Source organism: Saccoglossus kowalevskii, chromosome 1, assembly GCF_978046115.1.
Source record: "Saccoglossus kowalevskii chromosome 1, keSacKowa6.1, whole genome shotgun sequence".
NCBI lineage: Eukaryota > Metazoa > Hemichordata > Enteropneusta > Harrimaniidae > Saccoglossus > Saccoglossus kowalevskii.
Genome location: NC_140641.1, coordinates 35,340,140 through 35,359,583, shown reverse-complemented (window position 1 = coordinate 35,359,583; position 19,444 = coordinate 35,340,140). Strand labels below are relative to the sequence as shown.

Below are 19,444 nucleotides of genomic sequence, written 5' to 3'. Positions count from 1 at the left end.
TTATTTCCTTTACAAGTTCTTACCGATTATTTCGAATGACAATGCTTTCAAAACATGTTTCTAAGAAAGCTTTGGCACAATCCCCATTTCATGAAATTATATACACATAATAATCATGGCATAATATATTCAACATTTCGTTTCGATACTGTGTCGATACAGGTGTGGAAGAAGACGTATTTCTATAAACATTAAAACAAAATGATTACAATCAGGATATTTATTTGTAGAGACATCGGTTAATGATAATACATGTAGTGATAAGAACTTGGTTCCCAGGCGTTGGCTTTGCAGCCACGCCTAGAGACACACAGCCCGTGGAACCTCAGTTTTCTCCTCCTCCTGCCCTTAAAAGTCCTCCCTCTATTTATTCGTGACGTCACTACGACGCCTAGCATAAGTCAACGTCGTTGACCAGAGCTTAATAACATGCCAAATAAGGTGTGCTAGACAGTCGAGATGACATTTGACATGGCGCGCATGAAAGTGTGAAAATGGTCCAGGTTTAAAAAATACATTACATATAGGTGTTGGAATGCGGAAATTAAAGTAATATTACATGGGAAAGTTAACACGTACTGACATACACAATTGAATGATATTGTCATGTCATACGTACATGCGGATAGCACACCAGATTGGTAACACAATACACCTCTTTTAATATAGTATAAAATAAACTAATAGTATATATAACTACTAATATATATCAGTAGTGTACTACACATCACATATCGTTGCTGATCTGAACGAAGATACATATACGAATTGTAATGCGCTCTTATAATGAAAACTTCGCGTAATATGCGAATATGCGTATTTTTATATCGATTTGAGTGTGCATGCTTTATAAAATGGCACTGCTTCTAATTTATTTGTTTACACACACTGATGAATACCTTCCTGGGTAACAGATCCCAAGACTAACAAAGCAGGAGATGACCAATTTAAAGCTCATAGCCTGTATATATATATATATATATATATATATATATATATACAGTGCTTTATTGTTCCAAAAAATCCTGTAGTTAATATTCATGAATATTATTATTGCCTACCACAATTAACACAAGTTTAACTGTCGCTATAAAAAAATATTAATTCAATACTTTAGAATAGCTGTGGCGTATACACATGTTTATGGCACAGGGCATAACTTTGAACAGATGATAAAAGCACTACAACGATTATATTATCACTTTTAGTAAGACGAGTATTGCATCTAAAATAAATGAAATGCATTATTATACGTAACACGGAGATCATAATTACTTTGGCGAATATGTTGAAACCAAAGCTGTGAACAATATATGTTAGTGCAAAATTGTCGGAACAATGTAATTTTAACATCACTGCTGCAACTAGGAAAAATCGAAGCGGAATATTGGCTTTGCCATAGAATGATTGAATCCGTCATATTACAGTTATAAGTAACAACATATTCTAGATAAACGTGCTTATGCACAATTTCATGCTTATAGTTACCAAAATGGAAATGGATGGAAATACACTACTTCTAAGATCACCCTTTTGAGGGTTATAGTACATATGTCAGACGTTTTAGGATTGTAGATAATATGGAGGTCTGAACCATATCTATAGCAATCATTACCAAGAGTTTATAAACCCCAGATATGGATGGGCTCAATATATACCAAGTCATCAGATGGTTGATGAAAACCGCATCCACACAACAGGCCAATTTGGATGACTTTAAATGAGCATTGAGGCAAAATAATTCTACCCTGCCAAACGCCATTTCCAACAGAAAATGAAGTAGAAGTAGAATTTCATCGACAAGAGTAACAATAATTTCTTTCATATCATAATTACACATGTTCATAGAATGCCCAGACTTAAATCCATGTTTAAGTAACTGTATGTGACTTTGGTTTAGGATAAAATCTTAGAGGAGACAGTGAAAATGGCAATAGGCATGTAGTTATCCTTGCAGGCCAAGTCACCTGATTTGTTTTTCACTATAAGAATCAGAATTGTTTTCATAAAATCATGGGGAAGAAACCCATGGATCATTATCGAATGAAAAAAAAAAACGTTAGCAAGTAGAGTCTAACTCTGGCAGGCATGCTTATAGTGTTCTGCAGAAATAACATCATTAACGACAATTTATCAATAGCCTTTAAAATATCTGAAATACCAATGTAAAACAGATCACAGTTACTCTTCACTAAGGATAATAATAATAATTGAAGTATTGTTTCCACATGTCGAAAATGTTATCCTGTCCTGAGCATCCCCACTATTTGAAGACAATACTGTATTGTTATAATTAATGTAACAAACCATAGACCAGAGTAACTAGTGATCACGATCTTTCATAGCTATGGCTAAATCATCTGAGTGTGCAGTCAAATACGTAGTGCCAATTTAAACCTCGCATGATGCCATGGTGGTACAGATCATTTTTAGGTTTCCGATTATCGATCCAAAAAAACATTACGCACTTCGATATTCATTCCACCCAGGAATATCACCATCGGCATAAAAAAAAATATTTAAAAAATTATTGATTATTAAAAGAAACTAATCAAGACCATCTGCCACACAAATCATAAATCCACAACTATTCAACTTATTGGTGAAATTATATGTGAATATCATCAGCTACCTTCTGACGCTCCATGATCATGTTCAAGTAACTGCTCAAGATACAGACATATTTGTCCATTTCTACTCAAGTTTATATGGAAAAGCGGGATTGAAGTATAATCAGCACCAATGCAACAGTTATAAAACTGGGAAATAAATTTATATGGATATTCTACCTAAGCATGTCTTGTCTGGGTGGGAAATCGTATCTTACCCTTTTGTGCTTATGGAAGAAATCCAGGGACAAGCATAAACTGTTTACAGCATTATACATAAGATCTTCAATAAAAAGAAAGACACCCACAAAAATCTCCCTCCAGCTCGTGATACTACATAACAATATGTCAAACGGACGTATCTGCAGACAATGGTGTGGTCTGCAGCAGAGCAATAGAAAATGGTACCAGTTTACATATCACATTGTTGGTTGGAAACTAGACAAAAACAATATACTGCCCTGTACATCTTATTGTAAATCTGATAGATCAAATAACGGGGAATAAAAATATTGTCATATAGCCTCCGGTTGAGAACTCGATTGTGCATTCATTTTTGTTTATTCTACATTCTTTTTCTACATATACAATCCAGTAGTCAATGCAAATATATCCATGTCTTAGTGTACATAACGTTCCCTTATTTCCGTATAGGTACCAGTTGTTATTATTGATTTATGGACAATTTGCTTTCATAGTAAACTTTTAGTATTTGTTTTAGCAAGAGAATTGTGTTTTATCAAAAATCACTTATCAAAACACTTAAATGTTTGCATAATCAACTTTCATCAACAAACGGGTAAAAAATATAATTCAGCAGAGTTATAATACTATAATGAAATACCAAATAATGACCGTTATCCAGTTATACTTTATAAGAAAGGCAATTCAAAATGACCGCCATTGCTTGAAATTTATGCAAATTAGAGGTTTTTAGATAACAAATATTTTATTTGCACGTTCCTAAATTTACACGATGATTCTTTTATTCTATTCTCAAAGTCGCTCATAATTCGATAAATTATTCAAAATTGATCTTAAAAAATGTGCACTGGCTGCCATAATGAATTTATGCAAATTAGAAAAAATGACTCAGGGCACCCGTCTGAATATCAAACACGATGTATTGATGAACACTTTTCAGCAAAAAAATGAAAACGCACTTTTACGCTTTTCTGTGTTGGCAACCTGACTAAACCTTTTTATAGTCACTATTAGATATTGAGTTAATGACATTGGAGAATAATTTGTGTTTTGTAGTGATATATTATTTCACCCTTAACAATGCAAATGTAGGGGAACTTATCTGGAATATGTTTAGTTAGTTTACAGACGTGAATTTTGTATTGATTTATGTTAATTACATAATCAATTAATGTTTTGAATATGTTTGTCACTCTAGTTGATGGTGAGATCAATTAGTAAAGGCAGAGACAGATCATTGATTTTCTGAGCTACACCATATCCACAAAATAACAAAAGGCAAAAAGGCATTGCATAGGGAATTTACATGTTGACATTATTAGGAGGTATACAAGGCGAGGGATATTGAAATAGTTTAATACAATCACAGTCGAACCCGACATTTGCCTTTTGTACACTCACATAATATTTTATTGAAAAAACACCAACCAACCAACAAACAAGCGGCTGTATGCAAGTCCATTTTGAATGTAACAATGTTATTTTTACGCCATTGAGGAAAGAATAATTGATTTAAAATAGTAGGACACATTATATATAATATTGATATTACTCGTTGAGTGGTTTTCTTTGAAAGACCATACACATATGACAATTGGTAACGTGCACACTAAAATGATCGGATCGGATTCTTCTCTTCTAATACGTTTCCAAGGTGAATAGTGACGGCAAAGTGTCACGTGGCAGCAATAAAGGATTGTTAACATTTTCTGTAACATTTGGTAGGTGTGGCCATCATAGCATTATACAATAGACAGACTTTGATAGGAGATAGTTAAATTCATAATTCTATGTTTTTTCCATGTTAAATTCGAGCTATTGGCACTGTCACAACATTTTCTTCTCTGACAAACTTTGTAAACCGGTTTACTGACTGTGATTTATTTTTTCGTGTTGAAATATTTATTCATGCCAATTCGAGTTATGGCAAGCGGACATTTAAACAACACAAACATGGAGTTCCCGTTGTCACTACAACCGAATAACGAAGAAAACGACGATGACATGAGTGTAGGAAAGATAGCATATATGGCAATACAGACTGTTCTCTTGGTATTTGGAAATATCGGTAACATTATGGTGATTGGAGCTGTACTTGTCAATGGTAAAATCTTTCAAGCCGGCAACATCTTCATAATAAATCTTGCCTTAGCAGATTTGTTCGTAACAGCGTTTGTTGACGTGTTTAGTGTCATCGGTGTGATAAGATCACATCACTATTTTTCCAATAAGTCGGCGTTATGTGAAACAATAGCTAGTGTGTGTGTAATCGCATGTATAGCCTCGTTATGGAACATCATGGCAATCAGTATTAATCGGTGAGTACATGTCTATTCTTATTACAACATGACGTTATCATCCCTCAGAATGAGTAATATTGACAACAAGTTAATACGTTCGTTGCGGAAGATAATGATAATGGTTGAAATGTGCTGTAATTGCTAAGAGCACACAGATCTTACACCATGCATCTTACAGTTGATGTAAACACGAATAGATGCATTTTTCTCTTTCAAATAAAAACATGTCTGTACGTTTGACCGATGATTGGAAAGGGAAGTTGTAACGATTATCAAATGATACGGGATCAACATACTATTTTCTACAACAAATTCTCATAATCACATGTGTGAAAAGACCCTGGTAATTAACCGGCCGGTAGATGGTAATTATGATTTCCGTCTGTCGTCTTAAATTGTAATTGGAGGGGGATTATATGATAATTGGTCTGATCACACATTGGAATGATGTTGAGTTAATAATACACTTTCCATACTATTGTGATTAATAATTGACCCCTTTTGTATAACTAGAAGCATATGTAAGTATACCTTTCGCGCTGAGCAGAAAATATTGCCAAAGGAGAGAAGCGATCTTTAAAAGACAATATCACACCAAGGGTTTCCTTACAGAGGAAAAAAATATAGACCTGGGAATATCGTGTACCCACCGCTGAATGTGTCCTGTGCTATTGTCAATAACACTTTGTTTAAATGTCCACTACTAAAAAAAGATGTCAAAAGGACTAACGTCTTTTGCCTAGTGAAATCATCGAATACTAAATTCAATATTGTGCACTCTACAATTTGTTATTCATATGTGTTTTTAATGTCACTCACATTTTAAAAGTTGACCACTTATTTACCCCCCTAACATATATGTTTGCTTACCTCCCGTCTGGGCCAACTGTGGCTTCCATGTGCCTGTCTTTTCAGTCAGGGGGAGCTGGGGTTCGCAAACTCCCGGGATTGCGGATAGGTGCCAGGGTGTGAATAAATGCAAAGTTCAATTAGTACACCACGGAAAATTGGCATGGTGTACACGGCCATTTTAACCTTTGAGTGACAACCGCTGTTACAGTACATAATCGGTACTGCCTTATAGAGCAAACTATATTTTTTTCCTCGCAACATCTCCATGTCACAATTCATTCTTTTATTTTAGATACATATACATTTGCAAGCACACATTCTACAAGATAGTTTACACGAAGCAGAATACCATAATAATGGTTATTGGTATATGGATCGTTTGTGCGCTATTAGATCTACCCAATTTCCTTGGATGGGGCGGCCATGGCTACGACCATAAAACAATGGTATGTACATACGAACGCACTGCTAGCTACAGCTATACTATATCTTTGCTTACTGTTGCTGTTTATATCCCCGTGGTGGTCGTCACAGTGTGCTACTTCAATTTGTTTCTATTTGTACGCCGACAGAAGTTACGAATCGCATCTACATACAGCCAGTCTAAGACTGAACGAAAAATTAATTCCAGAGACATACAACTTCTGAAAACTCTATTTTTCATTTTTGTGGTCTTCTTTGTCTGCTGGGCACCATACGCTGCGGTTGTCATGGGTGATAGAAGAGATGAGTTTCCTCCGTATATTCATGCTACTGTTATAATCCTTGCCCACGCTAATAGCAGCCTGAACAGCATCATGTACGGAGTAATGAATAAACGGTTCAGACAGAACTACATACAATTTGTCTGCGTGGTCCTCAACTGCCGTACCGACCACCGGGAAGGATCAGTAACGCACAGAGAAGGGTCTCACGCATCGGAGGTTCGTAGGGTAAATACTGTTCTAACAGTAGAGGACCACTTTCGTCGTTTGACTGAAACAAATAATCATCATTAAGTAACATTGCCAATAACATTACATATTGTTTTGCAACATTGTTATGCGTGGTAATCAGAGAATATACCCCTTTCATTACTATAAACAACCGTTCACATTTTCCGGTAGTTTGAGTGATATGTGATTTTTTTATGTTTCACTTGAAATGTGTGTGTGCGACCTAAGTATTCAATATCTCCGTTGGGACTGTTTAGTTTGAACTATACCAATTTATTCCAATAGTGTATAAAACGATTATTTTGATCTATTATCAAGCAAAACTAGTGTTTTTGAAATAGTAACTGATATTTATGTAACACATAGTTTAATATATGTTTATTTAGTGTAGTTTTAGTTGACGAAGAAACCCCGGCGTTATATATGTGGCTACGTTCAAAGTTACTTGCCGAAGTAGATATTACAGATTTTGTAATATACCGGTGATGTACGGTTGAGGGAAGTTACTTCATTTCAAGAGCAAAGTACACAATTCTATAATATTTTCCCCATACCCACTACTTTTGTTTTTCTACAATAATATAGCCCGCCATGTACTAGTAAACGGATTTGACTGAGATTGTCTCTTGGAATGATTGAAGTTGCGATTTCACAACAGAGAAGCAATATGGCCTTGTGTTGTATATAATATGTGTAACTAGAAATGTTGATTGCATTGTATTTCATTATTTCTGAATTTCCAAGTGTTTATGCGTACAGTACTTTTACCAATGGAAGTAATGGGTTGTTAATTCTAGTGTTAGCTTGTGTCAAATATGTGGAGCATAGTATATGTGTATTGTTATATTGAGTTTTAAGATAATTCAGGAAAGAATAGTTTGGAGGATTATAGTTGCACAAGATGGATTTTGCAATATAACTTGTGCTTTGTAGGGAATCGTGATACAACTGCTGCCTAAACGTAATCTAATAGACTACCGGTCACTGAACACTACTAACATAGCAACAAGGTCATCAACGTTCATAAAACGGATAGCTCTTATTACATCTGTTTGATTACTTGCATCATAGCAAGAGCGTATCAATCATTGTTCAACTGTACTGATGTAATTTATATATAGATTTTAACATATTAGACATGTTTCTTGCTTGATGTTCGTATGAAATGAAGTCCTTTTGTGAATACTGGTAATAAAATTTGTGTTCAACATGTGATTAAGGGAATATTGCAAGAAGTGGTTGAACCCTTTGCTTCAAACACATTAATATATGTCGGTCGACGGTGACTATGTAGCTTGGAGGTATCGGATTGCAATTAGACACTGTTTAAATCCCTTTTAGAAAACCCTGTATCTTTCAGAGTGATCATTGTGAAGTCTCAGTGACTGGTGATCGCTACAACCTTGTTTCCGGCAGTGGTGTGTTTATGACAAAAAATTAAAGGGAAAAGAAGAGAAAACACCCCAGCTGACTTTATGATAGGGGACAATGGGGGGTGGGTTCCTAAAAGGGAATATATATACCCTTAGGAGATGCTACTCAGTGGGTATGGCCAAGTAATCTGGTGTATATTAATGGACCCGTGCGTAATACCTTTGATATTTGGTTGAGAAAGGTTTGCACGTTTACGGTGGGAATAATGCTATGCTATCAGGTTGGAAGATGAAGTATCCGATGTCGGCGATGAGATGAAATTTTGCAACGAATAAAGTTGAATTGCATAAGATGATATGTGAACAACATAAGATATGCAATGGAAAGTAAAACTGCGATTTTAATACCCAACAAAATGTTGTTGAACTGTGCACGTCTATATAATTGCAGTGCTAGCAAGCCACTGTCTTTCATTTCGTTATAGCGTCAACCAACAAAATAGAAAGAACTGATTTAGCGGCACCTTGAACTTGAACTCCGAGTTTCTGCTTCTATCCAATAAGAGTGATACCATCGTTCGGGCACATTAGTCACGTTGGCGGGTTGGAAATACCAAAACAGTTTACAGTGGCGACACTCAATACAAACATGAAATCTTCTAATCGTGTGTCATATTGAATATCAATATAGATGATAGAATATATATGCATATGTACAAAAGGTAACACTAGACGAGTAAGTAAGTAAGTAAGTAAGTAAGTAAGTAAGTAAGTAAGTAAGTAAGTAAGTAAGTAAGTAAGTAAGTAAGTAAGTAAGTAAGTAAGTAAGTAAGTAAGTAAGTAAGTAAGTAAGTAAGTAAGTAAGTAAGTAAGTAAGTAAGTAAGTGAGTGAGTTGTTTTACTTTGTCAAGTATCAATCTGCTTTTGTGTGTGGAGAACCTTTTGAGGCACTGTTTTGATTCCCGAAGAACATCAGCAAGTGATTTTCCCCATTGCTATTCACGCCCGGCCTTGATATTTGTACTTTCGAATAACATTTGTAATTACCAGTTTGGTAAAAGCACTATGTAATGTCCCATCCTACTGCTCATCGTCTTTCGTATTTCATCTTGTTTCAGCTAAATCATAGCTTCCATTACGTAACGTAAAAAGCGAATACTTGAACAAATTTGACCAAACAAAGCCGCCACCAATTCACCTAATGTTCATAGTTTAGCGCGCTTTATTTTGTTGGTTGACGCTACAATGACAAGTCAGCGGCTGAGAGCAGATGTCATTCTGTGCTAGATTTCTTCAATATTCGCCATAGTCCACAGAAGTAACCTCCCATGTGACAGGAAGAGATCTGCAGAACCACGAAGCCCCCATGACACATTCCGGATATTTGTTGATTCAAACTTCCTTTGATAGACTTGAGATTCAGGTGGGGAGGATTGGACACTTGCTAAATTGGGCTTTAAGTATAATATTAGCACATGCCACCGAGTAGCACAAACTCGCAGTGCAAAATACTTCTAAGGAGGAAGAAAATCACGAGGGTCGGCAAGGGGTATTTTTGAAAGCTGTAATTTATTGTTTTTATTTTCGTAATAATGTAATTTAAATAAATAAAAAAACGTAAAATCGTAGACAGGGACAAGGTGTATAATGTAATCAGCTATTTTATTCGTCCATAATTTGTAAAAAGATCTTATTTTTTGTAAGCGTATATTGCATTTTGCACATTAAACGCTGTAATTCGTACGCGATTTCCAATTTTGATTCTTAAACACAGATTATCAAATATATTATAAAAATGTAAAATGTAATTAGGAATTTGCTTTATCTGTAAAGTGTAAAAAACTATTTGTTACTGTAAATGGAACTTTCATTTTAAAATCCTTTTTTTTATTTCCTGTAACCTTGCATATTACAGCACACATTGACAGAATAACCATCCGTAAATAAGATAACCTACCACCAGAACAAACTAAATAAGATAGAGTCACTGGGTCGGTGCATCCTAGCCCCGTAGCCGGATACCATTTTTTTGACAGTTCCGTCTGAGAGAACATGGAGGCTCACAAATTTACCCCTAATGCCCCTACGACAGTTTCTTTCTGACTACTAGTCAAATGCAGTTGTATTATAATGTAAACAATGAATGGATTCACTCGGGTCCACATAGCCAACGAGGATGTTTAATCTCGTATAGACTGGCAATACGCTAAATAAAACAAAGGAAGTTGTTTGCACTCTGATTCTATCCCGATCAGAGCTGCCATCTGCTGTAATTTGTGGGTAGCTAGAAAAGGCAAAGTTGTTTTTGCCAGTTTGACATTTATTTTGTATAACAGTGGCGGGGGGCGTGGTCGCCCCCTCGAAAAAACGTTTGGGCGTCGCCCCTCAAAAATCAAACTGAAACCCTCTGTGTCAGCAAAATTTGCCCCTCAAAATGCAGAAAATAGCGTTTCAGAGAGTCGAGATTTCAAATTTCAGTTTTAAGGGGGAGAAGATCTCGCAAAATTTCGTGTCGTCGCCTGTGTATAATTTGGTGTTCAGATCTCTTACACAAGCTGAATAATACTGAGATGTAGGATATGAATTAATTATCGTAATATCATCAGTTTATAAGTAATGTTTCTTAAGTGTGTTCATTGCTGTGGGCCTGGATGATTAATACGGTTTAGTATTTATTAAGGTTGATAACATTTGTATCACATTGTTAGGTTCTGTCCATTTAATGATTACTCTGTCACAGCTTTATGTAAAAAGTACAGGGTTTTGCTCTGATTCGAAGTGTTGTTTATTCGTACTTAGAATCATACCGTACTCATACTTACATTTAGTATCTCAGAATACCCTGTAGTATTATTAACACACCATTCAGAGCATAAAAATAATGATCGAATGGTTCCTTTCTTAAAGTTCATGTGTAGCCATGACAACCAATGACGTATATACTATATTAAGTAAAATGATCTGATTATCCTTTTTTTGTACGATTTTTGGCTACAGGACATAATGTAGCGTTCAAATACTGAAGATGGTTCACAAATAACAAGAATGGAGTACAGTGTCACATGATCCGATATGCTAACTATCGATTTTCGAAGTGTTCATCCTGACATTGTATACAACTAAAAATAATGCTTGTATTAACAGTCTGAGAGGCGGCGGCGCAAACTTGTGCATGAGGGGCACTGAAACACTGCATTTACTGCATTTTGAGTGGCAAATTTTCCTGGCACAAATGGTTTCAGTTTGATTTTTCTCGAGGGGACGACCTCCCCTCTGCCCCCACCCGGTGCCGTCGCCACTGTGTTAAGAAAAATACGATTAAGTTTTCTCACTGGAATCATCCTATATAATTAGACAGTGTTTTTCTCTGGCAGTACTTCTTTCAAACAGCTGTAATAATTAATTTGTTTGTGTTGAAAGTGTATATTCGTGATAATTTGTGACATCTACGGTGTTTGTCAAAGTTATGGCAAGCAAAAACTTAAAATAACAGAAGCATAACTTTTCCATCTTCACAACAACCGGAGATAAAGATGATGACATGAGTGGAGGAAAGATAGCACACATTGCAGTACAGGCTCTTCCTTTGATATTTAGAAGTATTGTAACATTATGGTGACTGGAACTGTACTTATCAACGGTAAAATCTTTCGTAATAACAGCGTGTGTTGACATGTTTAACAAAGGTTAATATCAGTATTATCTTAAAAGTAATTGGTCTTTTCGGAGGACCGAGTGATATACATATAATCACATCTAGACATGTAGTGTGTCATAAACCATGTTTTAATATACATTAATGTCTAACATCTTATGGAGATGAATACATTTCTCCTTCGCATCATCTCTAAGTCTAATAAGGCTGCCCTGTATATATTCCAGATACAGATACATTCGCCAGCATACATTCTACAGGAAAGTTTGCACAAAACGAAATACCACTATGATGGCCATTGGCATAATGATCTTGTCTGTGTTAATATGTCTACTCAATTGTCTTTGCTAGGGAAGCAATAGCTACGACCACAAAGCAATTGTATACACATACGAACGTACTGCCAGCTACATGTACATCATATCTCATTGTGTTACTTGAATTTCTATGAATCGTGACGATGACTGATAGAAGAGACAGGTTTATTGCATACATTCACGCCCACACTAATAGCTTCAGCATTAACAGTGTCATGTACGGAGTAATGAATACAGGGTTCAGACAAACGTTTTTGATAACAGCGCACCCAGAAAGGTCGACCACCATGAGAAATACTGTGTGTCCTTGTGATCTGACTTTTAATTTTGGCGACACTTAAGTATCTCTAATGTCACGTTCATCATAACAGATAAATGTCTCATTATACGAGTCTTTAGGCGAAACACAATCATACAGGAGTGAATACAGTACTTTCAATTTATCTTGCGGGTAAAGATTTGAGCTCACAGCAGTATTTTAGCTAATATTATAATCTGATTGTGTGAAACGTTAAGATCACTAAAATGTGGATATCCAGCCTATTCAATTAATTGTACAGTATCAATTTGTAGCAGGGATCGTTGTTGATTGTCAGAATCGATATTAGTATAAAGCAAATGAAAAAAATAGTGCATGATAGTGCATGGACTTGTGATATTACCAAAATCTAATTTCATCACACCTCCAACAACTGCCATTAAGACATACTATCTACCATTGGTGGTAGTGTATGAATTGACATTGACACTGAATGGTTGTCCCACTAGTGAGTCGAGTCTTGCCAACAAGTCAGTGAATTTGACACTGTAGTCAGCCATGATTGCAGATTTGTACAATTCAAATTGGTATTATAAAAACAAATCATTAAGTCATTTATCCATTCAACTGCCGACCTATCTACTTTCTTGTTTTTATTGGGTACATGGAATAATTCATACTGGCTTTGACTTGATATGGGCATTATTGTGTCCAATGGTGAATGCAACTAACTATATTCATTTGAAATGTTACAATGAATAATGTCGCACGTTGTATTTATAGTTTGATATTGACAAAACCACTGCTTGTTAATTGCATTCAGTTGCCAATGTTGCTCTAAAGTTATTTTCAAAATTTCAACCACTTATTAAAAGTCTAGCTGTTTATTGTGTAGATAAAAAATACACCTCCCCACATGCCCCGATTATTTTTTATAATGAACAAAATGAGTATTGACACTTATTATTCAGGAAATATTAAATTGTACAATTGAATTCAATTCTTCAACGTTTTCCAATGTCGTAGTATTTATGAGTTGACATCAGAAGGCATGGGCGACATAAAACCAAGAGTCGGCAACGGGTTGGTTGTCCGGTTTGCTGTGAGCACCGTCACGGTGTTTCCAACAAACTGGCCACGTGATATGCAAATTGCAGCACATGAATATTAATAGCAACCCAAACTTCGCAAGGAACACAAGTCTTTTGTTTTTCGCAATCAGTCACCAACTCTGCGGAATTTCTTATGTTAGCCATTTTCATTTTTCTTATTGTCGAAAAAACAATACGATTTGTAAGCTGGCATACGTTCTTGTATGCAGTACAATCATATATTATTTAGAAATATTATTTGTTTTATGTAGATTTTTCATGAGATTCAAAACCTAGTAACTACTGGTATGTAATTCGTCAGTGTCTTTCATACCTATGGCGGATATAATGTTTATTTCGCTAGATAGATATTTGAGTTTTCTGCAATGTCCCTACGTCCAGGACTGTTTTTTCGTATCACATGGTGAAGTGTATATCAGGATTTTGGCGCACAATTTTCCGACATTTTAACAACACATATCAGGGTTTGACTCGCGAATTCATGACGCTCGACAGAACTTTGGCGTGTCTGAGTTTCCACAAAACGTGTTAATTTCGGTTCACGATTCCGCACAAAACTTGGGCGCATTGTGGTTATTGGCTCACGACTTCACGACGCATCAACAGAACGTATCGTAATTTTGTAACAGAACCACTACTAATATGGAGAACTAGCTTCCGGATGAACTCGTGTAGGCCATACACAATACGTTACAAAACCAAATATGCCAAGACAATATTATACCAACGTAACATGGTGTCTCCCTTGCTTTCAATATTATATCTGTTCAATATAAATGTGTGTATACGCAACATTTTACTAGTAAGAAATTACATTATGTCGAAAAATTGTTTATGCTAGATGAATACAAGAAAACAACAGACTCGTCAAAAGAGCATAACTTATTTTTCAATTTTATCTTAGACTCGTGTATGAATAGTATTACTAACATTCTTCTTGACACTTGTAAATATTAATTTGTTTTTTGAAATTGTCCTTTCACTGTATGCTAAAGCGGGGGAGTCGTCATCTGCGCATGCATCAGTTGGCCATAGCATGTCATTGTTTACAAACAAGCGTCTACCCATGAGCCTTTGCGTTTTTAGCGTGTGCTGTTATCGTCCGTTTGGACTCAATTCCCGCGCGTGCGTGCGCAGGTGACGACCCTCCCGCTTTAATTGACACATTGGACTGTGAAGTACATGCCGGACGAAAACATATTTACATCAAGATATATTCTAATCATATATCAACACACAGTATTTCATTGTTCAATCAATGTCAATCATGTATAGAAATGTATTATATCAGACTAAAGACTGAGATTGGATAGTGTACAATTTCATTGTGTATGTTATTTTCGTATTAACAAATGTGGACATGTTGTGAGATAAGGTCAGATCGATTTGACTCATCAATAAAAATACTAGCCCGCAACTATCATTCGCCACTGAGGTCGAATGTCTTGTATTCGTATTTGTATTTCAGTGATTCGTATCCTTCCATCTTCTCATCGTATAGCTTGTCGAATGTTTCGCTCTGGTTAATTGTGAATACATCTTTCCAGGCAACGTCACCTAGAGGTAATAAAATTATAGTTTTTGTTGCAATCATTGAAAAACGAGAGAGGATCAAGTGGCGGACGTGGAATACACGTCTGTCTATAAATCATGCCCTTCTAACGACGTCGCGCTTGTATGACATAGCAAAGACGTATATGGGTGTGGGCAATGACGACAACATCAAAAGCGATCAAGTTAGCAATGAAGCAGCAGAACAGTGTGCGCTCGTCATTGTACCCCTCCCCCACACATACACACACCTCAGGACATATTGGGCCAATCTGAATTAGATTGCCGGAGAAGAACGTACAAAATAGCACGAGAGTCTCGTTCAATTTCTGAAATCGATAACAAGCCTTCGAGAATCCAATTTCGAGAAAAGTCGAAATAAAAGCACAGCAGGGAAATGATAACGTCGGAAGACGGTTCTGGAAATATGTTTTGTACAAATGAATAAGTTATTATTTTTGTCTGGTCACGGTGGGGCTTATGTTTGGGGGATATACATTTCCAATTTGGCTCAGGTGATGGAGAAATTCCAGTTTTAGAATTGTTGTTAATGCAGGTATGTGTGTTGGGGGTACATTGACGCTATATCAAACGACGACTATATAGGCGTATGTCAGCGACCCATATAACCGTGTCAATATATATAATGTATATAAGGTAACGTCAACTTAAAAAAAAACACTATCAGAATATAGGACTTGTATAAAGAAATGATACGTAGCGGCTGCACGGGTCGACTTTTAGTTTTTAACTCGGATTTTATAATATGAAGCAACAGAGAAAATCGCGCATGGCATGTTTTTGCTGGCTACGGTACTATGTATATATATTCGTAAACAATTCGATTGGCAAGTATAGGGAGATGGTGATAGTTTGAAAACAAACTGCGATTGTATGTTCATTCGTGGTGGAATACATGATCTACTGCACAAAATACTAAACATTTTGTTATAATGTTGGAACTAGTATTTCCACAGTAATGTCATCTCACGATCAGCAAAATATAATGAGGCGAAGTCCAGGTCGATCAAATAATAGCACAAAATTGCGTATTTTAACTTTTTTTTAATGCAATAGAATTCAAAGATTTGAAGACAAAATGAATTTTTCGACACATTGACATTATATTGATTTTCGGCCTATATCACCAGTCTACTATTTAAGATATCATGGCATAATATTTCTGCCAGAGAAACCTATGGTAAAAACGTTATAATACTGTCAAAATAACAACTATCCACTAAAATACAATTTGTCTGGTGACCCCAACAGGTCAATATCCTTATATTATATTTTTGAATAGTCTACTACCGTGGGAGAATGTCAAGAACTAATCTGTATTTTGTTTTAATATATTTGCAAATCGGTAATAAATTATTACTCATGACGAATAAGCTTACCATCGATCACTAAGTCCTTTCCCGGCCTCAGTAAGAGTTCTCGTGATTTTATGGTTGATGCGTTTTCATTCATGAACTTGAGATCAGTTACTTCAGCTACCTTGGCAACTTGGTCGTCAGATAACGATCGACCAATATGATCTGCAATTTGTCGTATAGCCTTCTTTGAATCCTAGAGAATAAATATTGCTCTTTCAGTAAAGTATGTTGAAAAACTCATAATTATCACTCATGCATAATTCATATAATTCGGTCATAAAAGTTATACTAATACCAACAAATTACATGTAAAAATATTATAATTAACCGAATATAACCTGGAATATGCCGTCAATTACGCCTTGATAATTAAACATATTACGTTTCCATAAAAGCGGCGGTAGTCAACTATCGACGAGAGTCGCAAAAATACTCAAAATAATTGCGTCAACTACGCATGATCAGTCGGTCTCATCGTCCAATGCAAGTTATATCATAAAGGTGCCACTGTCGTTTATCTGCAAAGATACATCGTTGATGGCTGGGTCCACAGATAGAAACCAGGACCCCAATACACCACATAAAATTGTATACCATTTACCTCTTTCATGTCTTCATAGCTAAGCCACATAAACCATGGTTCGTCTTTGTATTTGCTCCACTTCTTAGTAAATTCAAAATACGATCCATACTCGGCTAGAAAAAAAGAAATTCTGTATGTTACATATAATCACGATGAAGCGATATCAACAGTACCGCTTATTCTAATCATAGTGTCTTACATATATAGTTCACGGGATGCAAAGAAACAAAATGAAGAACTGAGTCAAACACATTCGGTAATAGTTTTCTTATTTTTTCTATAATTTGAATCTCACCTGATCCACATTTGAGTTATTGCGTCAGTGACGTATATTGCGTCATGGCCACGTAATAACTGGCAATACAAAATCTTGAATGATATGAAGGAAATAGCCGACTTACTGTTTTCGTTTATAAATTCTTCGGCCATTTTATTCCATTCCACGGGTTCCAAATACTTCAAGAATGCTCTCCATGCATGAAGTGAAACTGCGACATCCTTGGGACTCCTTGTCATAAAAATTGTCTGCGAATTGTGGAAACGATAGGTAAATTCTAGAGAATCGCCGTACGACTCTAAGGTGACAATTAATAAATTCAATTTGAAATGAGCCGGGAGTATATCTATGACTGGTCGCAGAAATTACTTTATTTTTCTATTATAAAAAAAGAAGTGATAGCTTGAGTGCATTTTTTAAATTCATGAGATTTAACATAATCCCATCAAATGTACATGCATCCACAAAACGAAAAAGAAAAAACATACTTTGGGTTTACGTTCCATCATCTGAGTGGGTACATATTCGGGCATCAGATGGGTGGGTATTTTACGTGGAGATGGTTGGCTGTCAAGATACATCTCAATAACGCTTTTATGGATGTCGATTTCATCCACTTTCAAATCGGGGTGTTCTGCAGGACCTAGCTCCAACAGAGGCATCTTCTGTACAATGTCCTGTTCTTTGAGTACTGCCAGGTTATCAACGTTGAAGATTGCTTCAACGATTTCACATAACCACAACGTGCCTGAAATATAATAACTTAGATTGTTAAAATTATGAATAAATTGAGGTAACTGTCTTGAGTGGTTACGTTGTATTCGAAATATAATCGGTTAACTATCACATGCACGGAATATCGCGACCCTGTACCCCGCCCGTATCGTAGTGAGTGTATATCCGCACACGGCCTTGTTGTTAAAGCGCGATGGTCGTCGAGCAGCGCGTGTTCTAATATCATGTAAGCAAACAATGTATTTACACGCGTTGTATACGTCGCTATGAGTCCCATATCGAACAGGACGCGGCCGACGACAACTGTCCTTTAAGGCTAACAGTTAACAATGTATATGTTGTGTTTACAGACAGTAGTACAGACAGACAAACAGTGTGCGGTTCATACAAAATAACACATTACCTGTATGTGGGTAGGTAATAAGGAATACATCTTCGTCACGAACTTCAAAATTGTTGACTTGATTTTCAATGGTTGTTTTGTTTACAATTACAGGTAACAGAAACCCAGGCTGCATATAATAGGTTTTAGACCACGGGGGAGTCGTCATCTGTGAACTGGTTCCTTTCCCCTTGCTACCAACTGGAGTTGAACCGGCACATCCCATTATTTCTTGCAATCACGACAGTCACACCTTACTACTAAACACTTAAAAAAAACGTTTCTACAGTGCTACAGTTGTCTGTGTCTGCGTTGAACTGTACTATAGTTACCAACGGCAACAACAGCGTAGTACAAGAACTCCACTGGACCATAAACGGGATAATAGAATACGTGACCTTCGTGTGGCTATTCTTTGCTTTGTTGTTTACGGCATATGCTATAGGAGACGATGCATTCACTAGTGCTGCCTCTAGTCCGCCGTTCATAAGTAAAGCCAATATATAGAAAAAGTAGAATAAGTTGATTATCTACATCATAACATTCGCCAATGAGGTTGTGTTTCCTGCAGTGTTGGTTTGCATGTTTGTCTGTATGTTAGCAACATTACAGAAAACGTTATGAAAAGATTTCTTTACTTTTTACCAGAGGCGTGTCTTTGTCTGCAACAGATCCTATTCAATGTTAGCGGTGGCCCTGGAATTAGTTAAACAATTCTTCTTCATTGACAGGTAGACCCATTTTCAGCTTAAGTTTATATAACTCCAAAAAGGAATACAGACGAAGATCTAAATATTTAAGAGAAGCATTAATTTTAGGTACAAGTGAGAGTGTGGCGTGAAAGAGCTGCTTGGCGAAGATCTGCGCCCTCCGAGTGCTTTTTAGTTATCGAATGTTCCTTGTGAAATAAATTAAATCTTG

General features: G+C 36.1%; 2 protein-coding genes across 2 annotated transcripts; one reads left to right on the top strand and one right to left on the bottom strand.

Annotated features, from left to right (window-relative positions):
- The first annotated feature begins 4,766 nt into the window (after positions 1–4,766).
- On the top strand, positions 4,767–6,963 carry LOC100377952 (melatonin receptor type 1B-like). The gene is made up of 2 exons (XM_085497674.1): positions 4,767–5,131; positions 6,258–6,963. Exons 1-2 carry the CDS (start codon positions 4,767–4,769, stop codon positions 6,961–6,963), a joined length of 1,071 nt encoding a protein of 356 aa, XP_085353800.1.
- A 7,520-nt stretch (positions 6,964–14,483) lies between these two features.
- LOC100376452 (sulfotransferase 1B1-like) lies at positions 14,484–18,847 on the bottom strand. The gene is made up of 6 exons (XM_002742136.4): positions 18,545–18,847; positions 17,895–18,154; positions 17,531–17,654; positions 17,148–17,242; positions 16,568–16,739; positions 14,484–15,173 (listed from the first exon to the last, which is right to left on the bottom strand). The coding sequence occupies exons 1-6, from the start codon at positions 18,747–18,749 to the stop codon at positions 15,037–15,039; spliced, it is 993 nt and encodes a 330-aa protein (XP_002742182.1). The 5' UTR covers positions 18,750–18,847; the 3' UTR covers positions 14,484–15,036.
- Positions 18,848–19,444: the final 597 nt, after the last annotated feature.